The sequence below is a fragment of the Pungitius pungitius genome, chromosome 21, assembly GCF_949316345.1.
Source record: "Pungitius pungitius chromosome 21, fPunPun2.1, whole genome shotgun sequence".
In the NCBI taxonomy this organism is placed as follows: domain Eukaryota; kingdom Metazoa; phylum Chordata; class Actinopteri; order Perciformes; family Gasterosteidae; genus Pungitius; species Pungitius pungitius.
The window spans coordinates 16069613-16089778 of NC_084920.1; the positions used below are offsets into that span (position 1 = coordinate 16069613).

General features: G+C 43.9%; 2 protein-coding genes across 3 annotated transcripts; both read right to left on the minus strand.

Moving 5' to 3' along the window:
• Positions 1–1885: 1885 nt before the first annotated feature.
• grb7 (growth factor receptor bound protein 7) lies at positions 1886–13090 on the minus strand. Of its 2 annotated transcripts, XM_062560226.1 has the most exons (15): positions 12316–13090; positions 10818–11044; positions 10380–10497; positions 6964–7120; positions 6748–6869; positions 5916–5990; positions 4627–4764; positions 4425–4535; positions 4138–4236; positions 3979–4047; positions 3790–3909; positions 3628–3685; positions 3202–3292; positions 3029–3122; positions 1886–2952 (listed from the first exon to the last, which is right to left on the minus strand). In XM_062560226.1, the coding sequence occupies exons 2-15, from the start codon at positions 10991–10993 to the stop codon at positions 2806–2808; spliced, it is 1575 nt and encodes a 524-aa protein (XP_062416210.1). In that variant the 5' UTR covers positions 10994–11044; positions 12316–13090; the 3' UTR covers positions 1886–2805. The 2 variants fall into 2 exon arrangements, with proteins under 2 accessions (XP_062416210.1, XP_062416211.1); XM_062560227.1 differs by having other exon boundaries at positions 1887–2952; positions 3790–3906; positions 10818–13090.
• Positions 13091–13157: 67 nt separating this feature from the next.
• arf2b (ADP-ribosylation factor 2b) lies at positions 13158–19390 on the minus strand. Its single transcript, XM_037462886.2, has 5 exons — positions 19275–19390; positions 17475–17632; positions 17062–17172; positions 15520–15644; positions 13158–15047 (listed from the first exon to the last, which is right to left on the minus strand). Exons 2-5 carry the CDS (start codon positions 17620–17622, stop codon positions 14886–14888), a joined length of 546 nt encoding a protein of 181 aa, XP_037318783.1. The 5' UTR covers positions 17623–17632; positions 19275–19390; the 3' UTR covers positions 13158–14885.
• Positions 19391–20166: the final 776 nt, after the last annotated feature.

The window sequence follows — 20166 nt, forward strand, 5'->3', positions numbered from 1 at the left end:
CCCCTACGCCAGCTTAGGGCCAATAGAAATCTTTTCTTTGTCTTTTGGGTTATAAAACGATGTTCTTGCTGATGTTAGTTAGTGTGTGTTCTTCCGGCCTGCGGGCCGGTAGGATTGCTCCTGCCTTTGCAAACGCAGCGCTTATACTTGACCTGTGATCTGATGAATAAATCTACCAGAACGAGAGAAGTAGTTTGGCTGAATTCTTCCAGACGTCCCCATCCAGGCTTCCAATTTTTGAACACGAGCCTCTCTTTTGAAATTACTAACACGTCCACGACGACAACGCTAAAACAAATAACATATATAAATATATGTAGGGTTGAAAACATATTTGTTCCACTTTTCTGTCTTTTTTTCGTCTTTCAGTAGGCATTTTAGAATTCGGTAGTACGCCACTAAGGCCATTTTCTATTTTTGTGCACTTGGCGCGTTCACGAGCGCTGCGACAGTGTTTGATTTGACTGACTTCACGTCCCGGACGGACGGTGTTTACAATTAGTGACAAGTTATGATTCTAGTGACAAGTTATGATTCTATTGATAAGTAATGATTCTCTCCAACGAATTGTACGCACTATGACGCCTACTTGCCTTATGTAATTTAATAGTTTATTTACATAAATACATCAAAGAAATATTCTTGGCTACTGTGGTGCTGAGAGAAATGTTCAGATCTAAAAACAATAAGCTTCCGGGTAAGATTTATGCTTACCACCACATTTAGAATCTTCAGTAATAGTATCATCAAAAAGAAGAATGACCTATTTAGCAATTAAATGTGTTGTCTAAGATTATAACTTGCTATAAATATATAACTTATAACTATAAAATGCATGTATTTATAACTTTAATGTTGCAGCCAATGAATGTGGATCTCATTTAAATTGTATATCAGGTTTGGAGATACAATAATTGGTTGGTAAGTTTTGTTACAAAAGTCAAACCAATTAAGTGGAGTTGAAAGAACAATATTTGCCTCCGAGATGGAGCAGAATAAAAGAACAAAAGATTACTTAAAATGAATCAAAGAATTAAGTGAAATCTATAAAAACATTCAATTGATCAGCTACATAGATTTAAAAATGTGCTGCAAGCTCCGCTAAGCTCCCCTTTGACCCAAATTTCCTCAGGCTGTATTCTTTTCACCCTTTTTAATTTACCTGGCTAGAAAAGCGCAAAAAAAAACGTTGCCATAGCAACCCCATCCAGAGAAAGGGGCTGCGGCAGAGAGGAACACACACACACACACACACACACACACACACTAGGTCAGTGGCTTGTGAAGCCAGTTGAGGATCTGGGATCAGTGAAGCCTGCCATTGCTCCACAATAACCTGCAGGCTGCCTTTCATGTGGCTGCACCAATCAACTGTCAGGACTGAGTCCAGGTTTAGTCTAGTTATGGGCTTATAATGGTTTTATAATCACCCCACTTTAAATCAGGGAGGGCAGCACTCTCCCTGCTTAGAGCAGAGTAGCAGTTTCCACAAAAAGTTTAAATCAAAGTTAAACAGAGTGCAATGGTAAATTCTATTACATTTGATTATACAGTGTCAAATCATACCAACACACTAATTGGCTGAATTACATACTCAAACATTTGTAATTAGGTTTAATAGTTGCAGAAATAGAAAATTACTTTAAACTGCAGCACCATAGCAGCAGGTGCAAAACACATAAACCAGGAGGCATAATCTGGTTTTAAATAGCCAACACTTCATGTGCGGTCTCTTTAATGTCCACCTCTGAACCCATTAAAGTTTTAAACTTCTCCATCCCCAGTAAAAATTGTAATCATGGTCTCAATATGTAGTGTCAAGTCTTTAATGCAACATGATTGCATAGTAAATTATGGTCCATTTAGAGATGACCATAAAGCAGGGGGATGCTTCAGGGGAGGGCTGCCTCTTGCATACAGTCCCATTGGACTCCTTGTGGTAGTTTGTGTTGTGATAAGTGCCCTTTTTTGGTTTGGATGTCAGACAATTGAAATATTTGGAAAAGTTTAATATGAAACTGTTTATTCAAAAATATAAAAAAAATTGTTAGGAAATGCCACAAAATAATTTCAAATGTATAACACGAACAAACCCAAGTAAAAAATATACATCTCATAATAAAAGGCAAACGGTCAGTGCAAATAATCAAAGTAAAAGAAAACTACCATTAACAAAAATTCTGAAGGAAGTTCCAAAGAATTAAATATGTGATTCAGTTTTACTTAATATTTATAATTGTTGACTTTGAAAGTTCCCTTTGTTGAATTCAGCAGGAAAACTAAATGTCTATTTCTTAAAAAAAAAAATAATTTCACCAAAAAATGTCTTCCTCAATAAAAGAAAATAAAAAATCCTCATAAAAACAGTCTGCATTAATACATTTGGTTGATTAAACATTACAAAACGCAGCTCGTTGTGCAAATACAGCGATGAGCCCTGAACCCACTCCAGTTAAACAGAGCGGTTAAGGAGCTCTGCTACATGTCTTCAAGTCTTCACCAGGGAGGGGGGGGGGGGGGAGGAGATTGGGTCAGAGCGCCCTCTGGTGGCCTCAGTCGCTCAGTGAAAAGAACCTTTAGATCAAAGTGGATCCGGATCAAAGGGCACTACTCGAGCTCTTGAGTCACGGCGACGGGCCAAGGAGGCGTTGGTTAAAACGTTAAAAATTAAAACGCATAAGAGAGGGGAGGAGGAGGTAAACCCTCCCCCGCCCGCCAGTCCACGTCTCTCAAACCCTCAGTGTTCATCCGCTCAGCTTCCATGATCACATGACGGGGAGGCGGGTGTCCGATTGGTGGAGGGCTTCACAGCGCCACACAGACGCAGGGGTGCTTGAGGCAGACGGGCAGGATGCCCTTGTTGATTTGGTGGAACTCCACCAGCTGCAGCAGGTCGATGAAGAGGGTCACGCCGTCGTCCATGGTGAAGTACCTCCGGCCGTCGTCCTCGCACTGGGACACACAATCACCATTAGCTCGCACAGTAAAAGGGGGGGGGGGGGGGCTTATTTCTCTGATTTGAACTCACAGGGATCACCAGGTAATGTTTGGTCTTCAGCTTGTAGCACAGTGAGAGGACAAAGCACTTGGCGTGCTGCTGGCTCTCACGGATCAGGAACATCCTAAACAGCAGACTCTCACACTAGGAACAAGGAACTAAACCGTTGGTACAAACCGACGCTGCCGTCACCTTCGACTCACCCGTCCACGAGGCCCTGCTTCTCTATCAGCCTCTGCGTCTCCTTCCGGGACACGCGGCCATGGAACCAGGGCTGGGACTTGTGGACGGCCGCTAACAAACACAAGAGGGCGAGTGGGAGGAGGCCTCTCCTTTCTGCTTACTCAGGAAGTCTCAATTCCTTAAATGCATCTGGAGGAGGCTCATGTTTTGAGGAAGGATGCTTTTGGGGACCCGTGACGTGAAGAGGAAACTTTTTTTTTTTTTAGAAGCGGCGGTAGAGCAGTGTCTTTTATTCATGGACAGCGTTTCCTTCTCTTAGGCCTCCTCGAGGAGCATTAAAGGGATGGAAGATCCTTGATGAACAAATTCCACCTCAAACATTGATAAAGGCAGCTCAGATGTGAGGAGCACACAGATATGGTCCAGAAGGACTCTGATGGACTTACTGGAGGATTTGGCTGCAGTGTTGAGGTTCGGCAGACTGCTCCTCAGAGCTTCTCTCCTCTGGAAGAGAAGCACAAACGTCACCAATGTTCAGTCCTTTACTTTAAGAAGGACCGGCGTCTCTATTCTCATAAACATTCATTTAGAGATGGAGCCATCCTCACCCTCCACGCTTGTCCCTCCTCCCTCTCGGCGCTCTGGGCCTCCACAGGGTTCTGGATGACGCGTCCTCCAGTCTTCCCTGAGAAGTCCATGGCCACCAGACTGGCCTCCGACTTCGCCTGCTTTCAGAGACAAACGGAGTCAACGTGACGCGTCGCTACAGAACTACGTCACCTGAAGGAAAAGCTCACCTTCACATCTTTGGCTGCTTCCGGGGGCGCCTTTGACAGCTGGTAATTGGACTGGAGCTGCTTCCCGTACTGATAACGATAAAGAGGGGATTTTATGAATAAAGAGGATCAGCCCACTGGTTGAAGATGAGGAGAGAACCTGTTTGAGGAATAAAGGACCTTGAAGAGCCTGAAAGCCGATGTCCAACACGTTCGAGTCTGTTCGCTGTCGCCACTCAAGATCTTCAGGTCCTGAAGTCGGGGGGGATTTTTGGTAGGCTGCACACAAAAAACACAGAACCCAAAAAGTTCTGTTCACTGAGGAGGACCAACACATGAACAGAATATTCTGAAACGTGTGTACATCTACAATGAAAGCGTCCGTATACAGGTTCCTTTTGTTAATCCGCTCTCTTTAAACAGGTGGCCACTGGAGCTCAAACTAGAGGATAAAAGGCAGCAGTTACCTTGATGCTGAAGGTGAAGTCCGATGGCGCTCCGTACAGTTTTCGGCCGTTCACCACCGTGAAAACGTTTAAGTCGTCCAGATCAGCGACGTACTGCAGGTGTCGAGGCTCCTGGGGGGGGGGGGGTGTAGGTGTTCAACATCACACGCTTAAAGAACGCAGCGTGGCCTCAAAGTGGGACTCCACCCACCCACCCACCCACCTTGGAGGAGCCCTTGTTGGAGCAGTAGAGGCCGGAGCGGCGGAGGAAGAAATAGACCTTCTTCCAGGATTTGCGGCTGGGCTCTTTGACCTGCAGGAAGCCCTGGATCTCTGGACAGGTCCCAGACACCAGCAGGTTCTGAGGAACCATTTATTCTTGAGTGAAGTCCATCCACCACCACATTTACAGTGAAATATATTCAGGACAGAGGTATTATATTTGAAGCTACATTCTATATACATCAGCAGGACTGATGTATACTGCTGTGTGCATGAGGAACCGTTTTAGCACTGATCCTACAGAATGACCTCCAGCAGGCCCACTGGGAATGTCTCTGCCCAAACCATCAGAAACAGACTCCATGAGGCTCCGTGCTCACAGCCAGCACCGAACCTCTAGTCCCGTTTGCATAGAACCCAATTTGCATGTTTGCTACTGTGCTTTACACACCGATGAAAGCAGGTTCACCCTGAACACCTGTGATGGATGTGAAAGGGTCTTGAGCAGCCAAGTCGTGTGGACTCAATGGCCTCGCTCTAGAGTGCACGTGTGATCCTTTCATTTAACACATTTAAAATGGACTGCTTGAAAGAAAGAAAAAAAATTGTTTACAACAGCTAGCTACATCCTCTGCAAAGGAACCCAGGATGTGCTGCATTGCATCTTTAAAATAGTTGATTTTTTTTAATGCTCAGTATTAACTTTTATGGTGTGCTTGAGGACATCCTGCTTTAATAAATTAGCTTTCTGTGCACAAATAAACAAGGACTCAAAATATGCCAGTTTACCAAGTAACCAATGTGCTACGTAATGACTGAGACGTTTATGCTTCAGTAACAAACTGCATCCAGGGTCCTGCCAACAGATATTAAGCATTGAGTTTAGGCAAAATGGACTAGCCTGCCACATCATTGTTTTACTTGTTTGTCTATAAAGTTAGGCCCTGCAGGCTGAAACTTTTATTTCTTTCAAACGATGTGGCGTCGTTTGCACTTAAGACATTGAACTGTTCATATTAGTATGAGAACAGTAACATTACAGCTCATTGCTTTAACCAAAACTACAGTAGTTACAACTATAAACATTGATTAAACTATTGCTGGTGTTTAAAACAGGCTGAATGGAGGCCATGCAGTATTTTGTCTTACATAAAGTGTGTTCTTAGAATCTAAGGATTTGCACAGGATCTGTGAGGATTTGAAAGCCAAAAATAAAATTTAGGTTGGCATCTAAAAAGTAATTTCTAAGAAAGAAACAGAATGAAAACACCTGACTAGTCCCTGACTCACCTGGATGAGGTCTGATGACGTCATCCCCTTGTTGTCGTCAGCGCTGTCAGAGATCATGCTCTCTGGGAAGAAGGCCTGGAATAACGTTTAAACACATTCATTTGCATCTAGCCAGGATGGTAACATTTCCATGGAGACATTTACATTAGTGAAAATTAAGCCTTAGAGAATCTGATTCAGAGGGTTAGTTAATTGACAATTACTTAAAGGAAAAAAAAGTTATGCTTAACTAAATTTCATTGATGGGAATCAAACAGATGACACCCTGTACAAGTCTAAAGAACATTCCTCGACCTGTAGAACACAACGGTTAAAATTATTTAGATTCCGAGTACAGACACAGCGTCAAAAGCGGCTCTGTGCGCTCCGTCACGTTCTGACAGGTGACAAACGCGATGTAATGAAACACCTGGAGGCGCCGCAGCACACAACCTGCCAATCAAACCAACAGGTGGACTGTGGCATGCGTGTGAATGACGGGTGAGTTTTTTTATTTCCCTCCATTCTTGCTTAGTCAGTTTAAGATAAGCACAAAGTTCAACTTCTGAAAATGTAGCAAGGACCTTTTGTGGGATCATTTACTTTAAGCAAGAGGATGTGGTTGCCCCTAGTGGTCACTTGGGAGAATGCAGCCTTAAGACTTTCCTACATTTGGTTTGTTATTTCGTGTTTGTAGTCTGCAGAAAGGTTATTCATTTTACCAACTAGTGATTGCATTCTCAAATAGTTTCCACATGTTGAATTACAAGAATCATGGCTTTCCCAAAAGGTTTGTCACACGAGGAACACCTTGAAAGGCAAAAGTGTGCAAGATAGTAGTTGGACTGCATACCATCGGCTTCCTGAAGAACTCGTACTTGGCGTAGTTTTTGCAGAAAACGAACCTGGTGTCGCTTTTGAGTGCCCAGGTGGCCTGAACCTCCAGCACGACCTCGTGGTCCTCCAGACATCGCTCTAGAAAAAAAATAAAATGACAGCTGAATATTTCAGGTGTTTATTGTTTTCGTAGCACTTGGCAAAAGATTCCCTGTTGGTCCTAAAACGTTACCTAAACCCAGCGTGGGGTGGACCTCCAGGAGGGCCCAGTTCTCCTGGTCGCTGCAGTGAGCCGTCTGGACCAGCATGTGACAAACCTCCCTGGTTGTCGCGCCTCGAGAAACCCACACCGACCGGCTGTGGCTGTCCTCGCCGTACACCTTGATCAGCTGATGGCAGGGGCATTTAATAATTAAGGCACTCTCAAATTGTACTGAGGAAGGCTGTAATTGTTCATTGTGTACACTTTTAATACGAGTTTTCTCCACTGATGCTCTTCATGAAGGTCCAAAGGACTAGTTTATAAAGCTTCTGTAGCAAACTAAGAGTATGTAAAAATGCTTCTACAAATTAGGGCTGTCAAAATAAAAATATCTATACGGTTAATGTGGCCGAATTAATGCAAAAAAAAAAAAAAAGAAGTCATGTAGTTTCCACAGAGGTTACCTGAACGGCCGCTAGCTGCTGTGAGTTACAACAAGAGCTTTTTGCTTTGCAGTTCTTTGCTGTATATTGTTTTACTTCCAGAGGAATTCCTCCATGTGTCAAACAGATCACATAATGCACCGCTATGCTAAGCTAGCTTCTATGCTAAGCTAGCTGCTAGGCTAAGCTAGCTGCTAGGCTACTTCCATGTCAACATCCAACATTACCCTGTGCGGCCCAGTCTACAGAGGACACCACTATCCCTAAAAGACTGGTTTGAAAACATCCTGCTAAATGTGGGAGATTTTTGGCTTTTTTACTTTTAACTCAGCCGTTAAATGATGGCGTTGAGAGCAAAGTGCACGAGGACAACAGGAAGAGTCGCTAGTTCAACATGTCCCACCAGGTGGAATTTGGTCTCCAGGATGCTAAAATGTGAGTAGTTAGGCGTTTAAAATAAGTTTAATTATAAAGTGATTACTCAAGATTGACACATTAATAGAGATTAATGAATTTCAAAATGTGCAAAGAATTGGTTAATTTTGTTCTATTCTAATCTATTGACAACCCTACAAATAGCTTACCTCAAAATAAAATGGCGTTTTGACCAATTTATAATCCCTCAAAGAAGTTTAGAATTAGTACTTCAGTGGTGTCAGTAAAATGTACAATTAATTCAGTGACAAATTTTTAAATGAAGTTAATACAAAAGGTTAGTTATCGGAGTAACTGAATACAAAGAGCTTCACAGCTGCTTCAAAAGGACTAAATAAAAATTAAGATTAAAATAAAACCAATGAGCGGTGCCAAGATTCTGTCTGCTGCTTAAAGAAACAACTGGTTGACCACCAACCAACCCCTCCCAAAATTCACCTTCTGTTGGAGAGATGTTTCTCCAGATTAAAAAGAGGCCGAGACGGGTTCAGGTCATCAGGTGTCATGACGGCATGTTTCTGTGCTGCCATGTGACACCCGAGAGATAAAGTAAAACGCTGAGTCGGCGAATAACTATTACATTATATTATTATTATTATGTCGCTTTCATCCAAAGTAACTAATGAGTGCATTTCAACCATAGAGTTAAACGCAAAAGAACAAGAAAGTGCAACTTATCAAATAAGCAGATTTACAACTTGTCATAGATAGTCATTATAAAGGACAGTTTAAGGTCTACAGTGTTTTAGTGGAGGTTTAGTCTAGTCCGGGATCGGAGGATATTTTCCGGGAAAAGGATTTAGTTCAGTTTTGATCTTCAGATTGTGAGAGGACATCCACTGAGATGTCAGACAGGCAGATCTGGGCCGTCACCCGAGTGAGGAAGGAGAGAAGTAGTTTGATGTCATCAGCATAGCTGTGGTAGGAGAAGCCATGTGAGCGAATGACAGAGCCGAGAGAGTTGGTGTAGATAGAGAAGAGGACCCAGGACGGAGCCCTGAGGAACTCCAGTAGTAAGAGGACAAGGCTCCGACACTGAACCTCTCCAGGTTACCCGATAGGTGCGACCATCAAGGTAGGACGAGAGCAGAGCTTGTGACACCAAGTTCCTGAAGGGAGGAGATAAGGATCTGGTGGTTTACTGTGTCAAACGCAGCAGAACGGTCCAGAAGGCTGAGGACAGAGCTTCGGCTCCAGCAGCGTGGAGATGCTCTGAGACAGCGAGGAGAGCAGTCTCTGTGGAAAGGCCCACCTTGAAGCCTGACTGGTGGAGGTCGTTACGGTGGAGATAGATTGCACGATCAATAGTTTGACAGAAAGGGAAGAAGAGACCGGTCTGTAGTAGTTTTCTTCAGAAAGGTTGAGTTTCTTCTCTGAAGGAGGCAAGAGTTTGGAAAACAGCCAGATAACAGCATTGTTAATGAGACAGGTGAGAAAAGGAAGAAGGTCAGGATCGATAGATTGTAGAATATGGGGTCGAGAGGGCAGAGGTTACTAAGGTAAGAACTTGTTTAGGAGACGGGGGTGAAAGAGGGAAGCGAGGGCGATCGAGGTGAGTTAGAGAAAGAGCGCATGTCAGCTCTTGGAAGGAGGAGGACTGTGAGGGGTTCGATGGAGGTTTGAGAAGATTGAAAAGTTTTATAGAGTAGGCGCAATTCTGGACTGGTAGAAAGAGCTTTTGGCAGCAGCAATAGAAGCATAAAGGAGAGAAGAGACTGAAACGCATCCTTAATGAGCTTACTTTACGAGGCTTCAATATATGTTATCCTTTTATAACCTGTTAATGTAACGTTAGCCGAGTAATGGAGGATTGGAAGTTACCCAAAAAACGAGTAGCATCGTAACAGTATGTTGTCGTTTTTTTTGGAGAAATTACACCATTCTGTTAGATGTGACCTCTAATGGTCAATGTTGTCCTCGAAACCATGTTCTAAATGTGCCCATTCTCATATATAAATTGAAGTGTAGGCAATGCACTAAAAATAATAAACCCCACTTCAGAATGCATACATTTTGAGTTTTTATTGACCCAGGACCAGTTGGAGGAGTTTGGGAATCCTGTGAAAATGTAAATGTCCATGCTGGCTTGTGGAATGCCTCGGCACAGAGCCACAACAACACACATTAGTTTTCCGTAATTACGGACATGTTTGCAATGACGTCAACGTGGCAACGCAGCCTCCCCGTCCGTCAGGACCCGACTCCGCCCCACAGGTTGGTAAACAGGTCGAGACACATTTACGGGATCCGGTTCTCGGCGGGATTAACACGGCGGGCGTGACCCGTCAACAGCAAAACACGCCTTGAGACGATGAAACTAAAGAAATGTTTTTCTCGCGGTGAAGAAACTGCAACAATGCAAACCCTGAACCCACCACAAGTTGATGAAGATCACTAAAAACAGGCTCTTCAAGCTCAGCAGTGTAATTTACTCAATGTTACTCAGAGAGAAAAGAGCACATTTTAGGAGACTATTTCGAGTGGGGGATGAAAATACACTTTGCTCCTCAGACAACAGGATGAATGAATTGGTTGGTTGGTTGCCAGCAAGAAGACTTTGAGACTCACGTGTTTGTTGCTGGTCGGGGGGGGAAACGAACCGACGAGCACCGGAGACTTTGAGGGGCTGCACAGCTCGGGGAAAGGGTTCGGTACGGAGGAAGAGAGGGAATCTACGCCCTTCGCCCTGAAGACAGAAACATGACGTCAGAGACACAAACTACACACGACCTTGACAGAATATGAAGTCATTGCGTGCCATTAAAGACATGCAGTGATAATCTCAGGAATTCCTGGATTATCCAGGATAATCTGGATTTCTTTTTCCAAAAAACCTACAGTGACACAAAAGGTTTAATCCGCTGCTGAAAATAAATGCGCGACTATTTCAGTTTACATGTTTAATCAGCGCTTCCTTTAGTAGGTAAAAGCACTTGAAGACTATAGAAATATGACGTATAGGGGGGGGTCATCATGGGAGTTTGACCATAAAGTAGACGTACGTACCGGTTCACGGTGATGACGATTGGCTGGGAGCGCCGGATGGGCGGAGCGTCGGCCTCTGGCGGAGATGGCGGCTGCAGCGACAGATTCTGGGCGGAGCTACCCAGCAGCGCCTCAGCGTCGCCGGACGTCTCCTCCGAGCTGTCCAACGCTTCCTTCCAGGAATCTTCCACCTCCATCGCGGCGAGAGGGGGGTCCGGGGTTCAGCAGCCTCCAAAAGCAGATCGGCACTGTTTGATTACAGCAGTAATTTAACCTCCAATATTCATTTGAAAGCATCCGATTAGTTTCTCACCAAAACTAATTACAGATGAAATACAGTTACAAGGTTTATTTTAACTGAACAGAGCCTGAATGCATCACACTGTTCCTGAAGCTAGTTAGCCGTTAGCAGGGCTGCTAGCTCGTCCTCCTGCAGAGAAAAACAGTGTTTTACTGAATCAAAATTTTGTAAATACACATTTGAAATGATCATCTGCAGCAGAAGCACAAACAAAACAAATAATCCCTTCAGGTCAAGCATGCTAATTTAAGAAATATTTTTAAATGTAAATGAGTCACAGCTTAGAATTAAGTTAAATATTCAGACACACCTTGTGTCTCTCCAGGTTAGGAATAGCTCTCTGGCTCTGATCCAAAGTCTATTTCCAGAGACGAAAGTGTGACTCAACAGTGTTGTTGTTTTAGCAAAGTCTGACAATCTTTTATGAAACTCTGTCACTTCTGGTTTATGAAAACAAACCCCAAACTACAGGAGCAGACCGGACTCATAGGAAGGAACGTCCAGATGGAATTCATTTTAATCAGATTAAGGATTAAATTTAAAAAGTTACCAAAGTGGCCTCTTTGTGCAGAAAAACAGGTGAAAATGACTTCTGCTCAATTTGTTGAAAAAGTTTAAACCAGATTATAAATGATCAAAATGGCTTCCTATGAATTCTATAAAAGTATAACATTTCTGTGTACTGTCAAATGTCCAAAATTTGTGGAAATCCCACCATCCATTGAAACCCAAAGAAAAGGAAAAGCAGCAAATCCTTAGTCAGGAATGATCGGCGCCAAAAAGAAGTTTCTTTCCTGAAAATGATCGATCCCTGTAAATTGTGTGCAAAGACTTTGCTTGATTCAGCAACTTCTAATAGAGAAATCAGCCTTAATGTGAAGATCCGTCGGTACCAAGGTACCAACGATAAGGATCCTCCTGGATATGGGTCACCTCACACCAAACATTACACGTGCACAGCAGACACCTGTTATCAGACACGTGACTGGGATTTACGCCACCTCTGCTAAAAACCCACGCGCCGTGTGAAACTACGTTGGTTTATCAGCGCTCTGTTGGCCGCGTTGTCTTCAAAAGTCCAACTTGCTCTAAAAGCGTCACAAACTCATGGAGAAAATAAACTCATCTTCAATAAAGCCGCGTCGAGCGTAGAAACAAACCCGGGCCAGCACCTGTCGGAACCACTTTACCAGCATGCCGGGAGACGCCAGAACGCACCTGTGCTCCGTCGGCGGGTTTCAGCCGGGACCTCGACGTACGACGCGGTGGGAGCTTGGAGCCGTTTTTAACCGGTGGTGAACGAGGACGCGGAGGGACAATTATTACCTGAGTGGAGGAGTGGGCGGGGCCTGTCTATCAGGTGTGCGCTGCAAACCCCTCCTCCTCCTCCTCCTCCTCCTGTGTGTTAATGGGTTCAAAATGATGAGCGTGCGGGCGCGCGCGCGTGCACTTTCCGGCTACATGTTGTTTTAATATACTCAGTAAATATTCTAAAGTACTGTATTAGTTTCATTTAAAATTAAACCAGTTAAATATTTACAGACCTGTGAATACGCTTTTATTGAGTCAACATTAATAATTAACCTGCTGTTAATAATCTAGAACCAACTCCTGCAATGCGTTATTTGCTAAATGTATTAAGAAACTTTAACTGAGTATTTCATTTTTTCCTACTTATTGCTGCACTTTATTTTTACTCTTTATTATTAAAATTCACTTACGAACATTGCATGTATACAGACTAGAACAAAATGTGACATTAACACATTCATGTATCAATAACCCAATAATATTGTGATTTCTGCACTTTTAACGATTTTGAATGATGGTCGTTCACATTTTAATGCATTTCCAGTAGTACTTTATATTTCTTCTACCATGAACTTACATTAATATGCAATTAAGTTGTTTTAAAAAGCTCAACGTTTTTTGCATTTTAGTGTAAATACCTTGAGTTTGGGACTCGTAATGAATAAAAAGGTTTTTATAAACTAAGGGTCACTGATGGAAAGAACCATTCATTGTGGTAGTAATTGGTAAATTAAGTAACACACTGAGGGTGAAGTGTTGGATCAAATCATGTTTATTAATGTGTTCAGGAAATCCCCACAGAAACAGTTTACAGGGGAACGTTACAGATTTACAATCATTCTCGACACAAGTGCCATCTTCACCCCCCCACGTCTCCGACACCGAGAACACCCGCTGAGGCCCCCGACCGCCGGGTCGGGGGTGACCCGTCGCCTTGATTCTTTAATTCCATTCATGAAGTTACGCGGCGCCGTGATGTGTTGTAGCCTGTCAGCGCCCGGCGACCCGCAGCGAGTCCCCCCCCCCCCCCCCCCCTCACTCACTCACTCACTCGGGTCCGGGTGGTTCACAGTTAAAGAGCCTTCATATTTGGTGCCAATTCCTTCACTTTCACCCCCAAAACATCACAACAACAGGATGCTTTTTTTTCAGGTCTCGAAAAAGTTAAACTGCCAAACCGTTGGAGAGGAGGTCGGCCTCCTCGGGCCCGTCCGGGACTCACTACTTCCTGTACAGGATTTGTCTTACTGCTAGAAATGCATTTGGTTCAGCAGTGAAAAGTACGAGTAGAAACGCAAAAACTAGTTACAGAAAAAGAAAAGAAAGCCACGTGTAACATGTCTTAAAGGAATAGCATGTGAAGCTTTGTGAAATAACCTGGTTTCCTGATTCTTTGTACCGAAGGTCGACTTCAACATTGAATCCAGAGAATTCAATGTTAACTACCCCCAAAAATTACGTATATACTCTATGATTCTAGTTTCATTAATTTTTAAATTGTTGGCTTGCTTTGTGCTTCACAGTCTCACCTGCTGGGGGGTGGGGGGGGGGGGGGGGGGATAAAGGTAGAGTTCAATGGAGAACCATTGCTAAGAATAATCCGTTATATTCCAATATAATAATAATAATAATAATAAAACAAACAGCATGATTTTCAAATGACACCAGAATGACCAAGGATGGGCAGGTTGTTGTTGTTGTTGTTGTGGAGGGTTATTTGTCCTTTTTTTATTTGCTTCGACCTGATACAGGTTAAGATGCAATTTACTGAATCTCTTACTAGTGGGTTTGAAGTTTCAAAATAAAAAAAGGTTTAAAATGAACATTTAGCATTCAGTCTACATCAGGTGAACATTGTCTAGTTAACATAGATATATATATACTACAGGGGGGGGGGAGGCGGGGAGGGAGCTTGCACCCTTGCTCTTTCTTTGCCGTATGAAAACCATGCTTCCCCTGGAAAGTAAGGGTGGAGAGGGTGTGGGGGGCGTGCAAGACTTGGGGGGGAGACGGAGGTTCTGAGTGAGGCAGAGGCTGAGTTTGGTGGATGGAGAAAGGGGCTCAAAAACCAGACTGCTCATTCCACAGGAGGTGTGTAAAAGGCACGCCAGGTCACTCCCAATCCCAGCCAACATACACAGAGACGCCTTCACACACACACACACTCGCTGAACACACAGGGTACACACACACACGCGCACGCACGCACGCCCACAAACACAAGCAGCACAGGCTACAGCCCTGAGGGTACTGACGAGGGCAGAAAGCAGGAGGGGGAGAGGGGGCTGGGGGCATGGAGGAAGTTCTTAATAGAAAGACCTGGGGATGAAGATGAGGCGGGGGTCAGATGGGGGCAAGAGGGTGGTGGTGTTGGGGGGGGCCTGGGTCCGGTGCTGCCGTTGTATTGAAACAGAAAAAAAATAAACAACAAACAAAACAAAAAAATACTTCAAAAAAAAAAAAAAAGTTGGAATGGATCATTTCTGGTTCTTCAGCTGGTTGGAGAGCCAGTCGAGGCCCTCGTACAGGCCGTCCCCGCTGGTGGCGCACGTGGCCTGGATGTACCAGTTGCGCTGGCGGAGGGCGTGCAGGCCCAGCTTATCTGTGATCTCTGCAGCGTTCATAGCGTTGGGGAGATCCTGGGAGACGAGGGAGGGGTCACAATGTTACTCACATAGATGGATAAAGCTCATAATTCATCTCTGACATCTATTTCATGTTGCTGTGTGAACGTCTTGAAACAATCTGTAAACTGCATTTTACTAGAGTCCATTTAAACACATAATGACATTATATCCAATACTCTGTTTTGCTGAGTGGAGCTTGAACGCATCACAGTGCAGCAAATATTAGCTCCACCTTGATTTGAACACTGTTTTGTAGTTAGAATACGTCACATGCTCAGTAGAGATCAGGTAGCATGAATGGGCAGATAAATTATACAACATGACATCAGACTCGCACAGTTGCTGATATCTGATCCGGCGAATTTGGCTTCCGATACCAGAACAACTCTCATCCGGACCTTCCTGAACTTCGATCGCTCGACGTGAGGCACGACAGACTCTGTGATTGTAAAGCGTATAAAAGTTGAGACAAAGGGGGCCTCACCTGTTTATTTGCAAAGACGAGCAGCACGGCGTCTCTGAGTTCGTCCTCTGCCAGCATTCTGGACAACTCCTCTCTTGCCTCGTTCACTCGCTCCCTGTCGTTGCTGTCCACCACAAAGATGAGCCCTGCATGCAAAACACCAATTAATACATTGGAAAAAATGACACACACACACACACGTGTTTTTTGTTCTTGCCGATAAAAACTTGTGGCTTTATTGCCTTGATTTAAAAACAAATTCAGCCAGAAACGTAAACTTGAAAATAAACTTGGATTTGCAAACTCAAAACTCTTAGATGATGCGGGACACAAGCAGACACACTTTATGAGTGACGCTTTTCTTAGATGTTGTGTGATTCTGTCGGTAGTTGGTGTTAGAGAGATCTGCTGAACCTAGAGCACGCTAACTCTTCCCTGTGGTTTACTACATGGACAAACAAGTTATTGTTAAAGCCGAAGTGGTCACATGACCGGCAGCAGCCTGTAAAGGAGTCGACACCAGCATCCCGGCGGGATCACACACACACACACACACACACACACACACACACACACACACACACACACACACACACACACACACACACACACACACACACACACACACACACACACACACACACACACACACACACACACACACACACACACACACACACACACACAGTGTGTCGAGTTCACCGATCCCCACTGAAAGCGTCACAATCTCTTACGTGGTATCAAACTAACAAACAGTAACACACTATTATTTAAGGTTTTGATTCCTGAAACTGAGACTGTCTTGAAAAAGTGAAAATAACAAGTATCTGAATAATTCTGGGTGGCAGAAGTTCAACTGTTTCTCAAAGAATCCTGGGCTCTGCTATTGGTTGGTATACTTCCAATGATTTTAAAATCATGAAATATGATTCATAAATAACCACATCTCTCAAAATGTGCTAAAACAACCAAATTCACTGGGTCTGCTTAAACAACATCTTTACATGCGGCGGAAACCAATAGATTCTCAAGTATCGCATGCAGTGTCCTTTGTGTTTTCTATCAAATGGAGCTGTACCCAATCTTCAACACCAAAGAGATGGATTCACAGGTTCAATTTCACACTTGGATGCTCAACGTGTGGATGGGGGTGTTTGCTGCAGCTGGAATTTTTGGTGTATTCGAGGGAATAAAACCGAAAAGCTGAAGCTAAAAAGCGTCTACGGGGAGAAGCTGAAATCACAACGGACAAATTATTTTAAAAACTAGCACAGAACACCAGTTTGGTTGGGGATTTAGACGCGTGTTGCATCATTAGCAGGAAACACCCGACTGGGTCTTCACACAATCGGATGAATTCAATTTCAGGAAACAGGAGAGGAGTCACACAATAATCCCTTTGCCAACAATGGTGTCTGAGTCACTGGTTGACTCATTTTAAGATCATTCTTTATGCACCAACGAGGCCACCTATAGGCAGTAATGTTCACGGACACTGCTGCATGCTCAAACACAGCAGCCCCCCTCACACAAACACACACCCACACACACACACAAACTCACCTTGAGTGTTCTGGAAGTAGTGGCGCCACAGCGGCCTGATTTTGTCCTGACCGCCCACATCCCACACTGTGAAGCTGATGTTCTTGTATTCTACAGTTTCAACATTAAAACCTGGACAGAAGGAGGAACACTGATGAGTGGCCAAATACTAAATAACTCAAAGATTGACAGGGATGTAGCAATGATCGTATTTCAATGGGTTTATGCTGAAAGGATTTTCATTTCTTGTACAGGGGATAGTGTGAAAAATGTTTTACAGTGAGGTATCGTAAATAGGGAAGTTCAAAAGATATAGTATATATAGTAATAATATCAAAATTAGAGACTAGCAAGTACTATACACAACCAGTTGACAACAAAAAGCCCCTCGACAGTGAACACAGTGGATTTAAACAAGAAGAAGATATCCGTACCAATGGTGGGAATGGTGGTGACTATCTCTCCAAGCTTCAGTTTATATAGGATGGTGGTTTTTCCAGCAGCATCGAGCCCAACCATGAGAATCCTCATCTCTTTTTTGCCAAACAGGCCTTTGAATAAGCTTGTGAATACATTCCCCATGGTGACGAAGCTGTCAAAGTAGAGAAGGAAACCGGGTCAGCAGAGGAACGTCTGCAGTGTGGCCAAGAGGAAACTTTACCATCAAGATCAATAACAGACTACGGTAGATTCTTTACTCATTTAGAATGGGGACATTTATATAAATACAAACACACACAACAGAGTAAAATAGGAAAAGGCCCCACGGATACAAAGACTGGAGAGAAGTTCGCAATTCATTTTCTTCCTCATACGTAGTTATTAATGGCACAAATAAACTTACTCAACTTTACACCAATGTCAAAACAGGATGACAGTGGTGCAATAAGTACTTTAGTTACAATTTAAAGCATTTGCACTTACTGCTACACTTATATAACTTCCTACACTTATATAATTTCCTATCTTTACGATTAAGCTGCCCGGTAGTATTTTGTACACTTAAGGTATTAATATTAAGCCCCCACCTTTACCAGCTGCAACATTAAAGTGTTGAACGCTTAAAAACATCAATAGGTTAAATCAAGTAGTAACTGTGTATAAATATGTTTAAATCGCCAACAAAATGAGTTATTTCACTTTTGTTGCCGAGGTATGGTTCCGTGCCAAGGAAGGTATGGAATGGAGGCCTTTTACTTGTAACTACGTATTTCTTTTAAACGTAGTATTAACGTTACGTTTACTCAAGCACAATATCCGAATACTACAGGTTGATGACAGCAGTAGGTTCGGTCGGTAGAAGGCATTTTCGTTCAATCAAAAGAAGGACACACGGAATCCAACATGGTAGAAACACAAACGAGATGTTTACTTAACGTTAAGCTAATCGTTTAACGGCTAACGTGATACTCTTACAACATGTCAGGTTAGCCTTATGCGTTAACTAACGTTTCCCTGCATAGCATTTAACGTCGCACATGTCCACAATAGCACAAGCTACAATAGATCACACGTCCAGGAGCGGCTACGTTGTTAACCCGGATAAACCGGATAGCTAGCTAGCTGATCACCAGATAAGAAAGGCCTGTTCCAGCTGGCGGACTCTCCCTGTGTGTGTGGGGATGACGTTAGCCGTTGCTAGGCGCTAGCTCGCTAACAACACCTCGACCTTAGCGAAAGGCCGACAGTGCTGCTACGTACGGGACATCGCGGGGAGAACGTACAGTAAAACGAGTGCGGGAGCGGGCCTTTATTATATTAGGTAGCGTAAGATGGTTACTAACACCGGGGGCAGATCGACGCGAGCGTGCCTAAGGGCGGATGCTTCGGCTCGTTAGCTCACTAGCTTGTGTGAGCTTGCCTCTCACGGCAGCGACACAAATTCCGCGTAGGCTCTCGGTCGACAGAGCACCGCCGTTTAAAACCCCACGGCCACACGTTTCCGACACATCTAACGGCGACACGTTGGGGAAACCCATGAGGGGGGTTTAAGTCCAGTGTTTTGTTTAAAACGTCAATGAAAACCTCTTTGATTCGTCGGGTAACTGGAGCTGCTTTAGCGCGGTGGCTAACAAGTACCTGTCGTTAGCTAAATGCCGCGTCACAGTAACGATGGAGCACCGTGATGTCAGGGTTAATCGACAGCGAAAGCCGGCTCCTCGCACCGTGCGGCATTCGGTCCACGCCGCATAGCATTTTTGGCCGAGAAACGGAGCGTTTGTGCGGGTTATTACCTTTAGAAAGACAGCTTCTCGATCTTTCCGTTATCTTTCACTGTCACTCCAAAATGGCGTCTTGCGCAACCAGGGAGACACCGGCGTACGGGGCACTTCCCACTATCTAACCCCGCTCCAATCACAGCGCAGATGGTGAGGCCGAGGACCCGCCCCCTGCAGTCCCGCTGTCCAATCACGACGTTGGTTGGTCTCGCTGCACAAAATGTCGAGGAAGTAGTCCGCACTCAAATGCTCTCCAGTTTCAAATACAGTGGACAACAAGATGCAATATTCAAGGCCTGTCGGCCAGAATTTGAGCCGGTTTTCTCGGTATCGTCGTGTGAGCAATACAGCAGATACACCGTAGTATCCCTTGCTGTGTCGTATTTAACTGAGAAACTACCTGATCTTCAGGTATGTGTACACAGGTAATTTGAGGCCCCATATGTCAATAGTTGTATTTTTCCTTACGGGACAATGTGTCTCTGCACAAAGCCATGTGGAAAGAAATGGTTTTCCCTGTTTAGTATTTCTCAGTTCAAGGTTTCGCTTAATCTAAAGTCTAATTTCTAGTACGACTAACTCCTTTGTGACCGCGGTGTGAAGTAACCGAGTACTTTAATTTTACACTACTGTTCACTTCCACTACATCTCAGAGGTCCTTATTGTACTTTTTGCTGTATGACATATCAGAAGTAAATATGTCTGTTTTACTCTACTACATCTCCCATTCCTCACTTTAAGGGTGACCTGACAGCTCCTACTTTGTGACATTGGTCTGTATAAATAAAATGAACTTGACTTTAAACATTTATTGAACAACTAAAATGAGCCCTTTCTTCTTGTTCAGTGGCCGTATGGAGGTAGGAGTGAGTCCTCCGTTGTGTTTTGTGTTGACACACTGCAATAT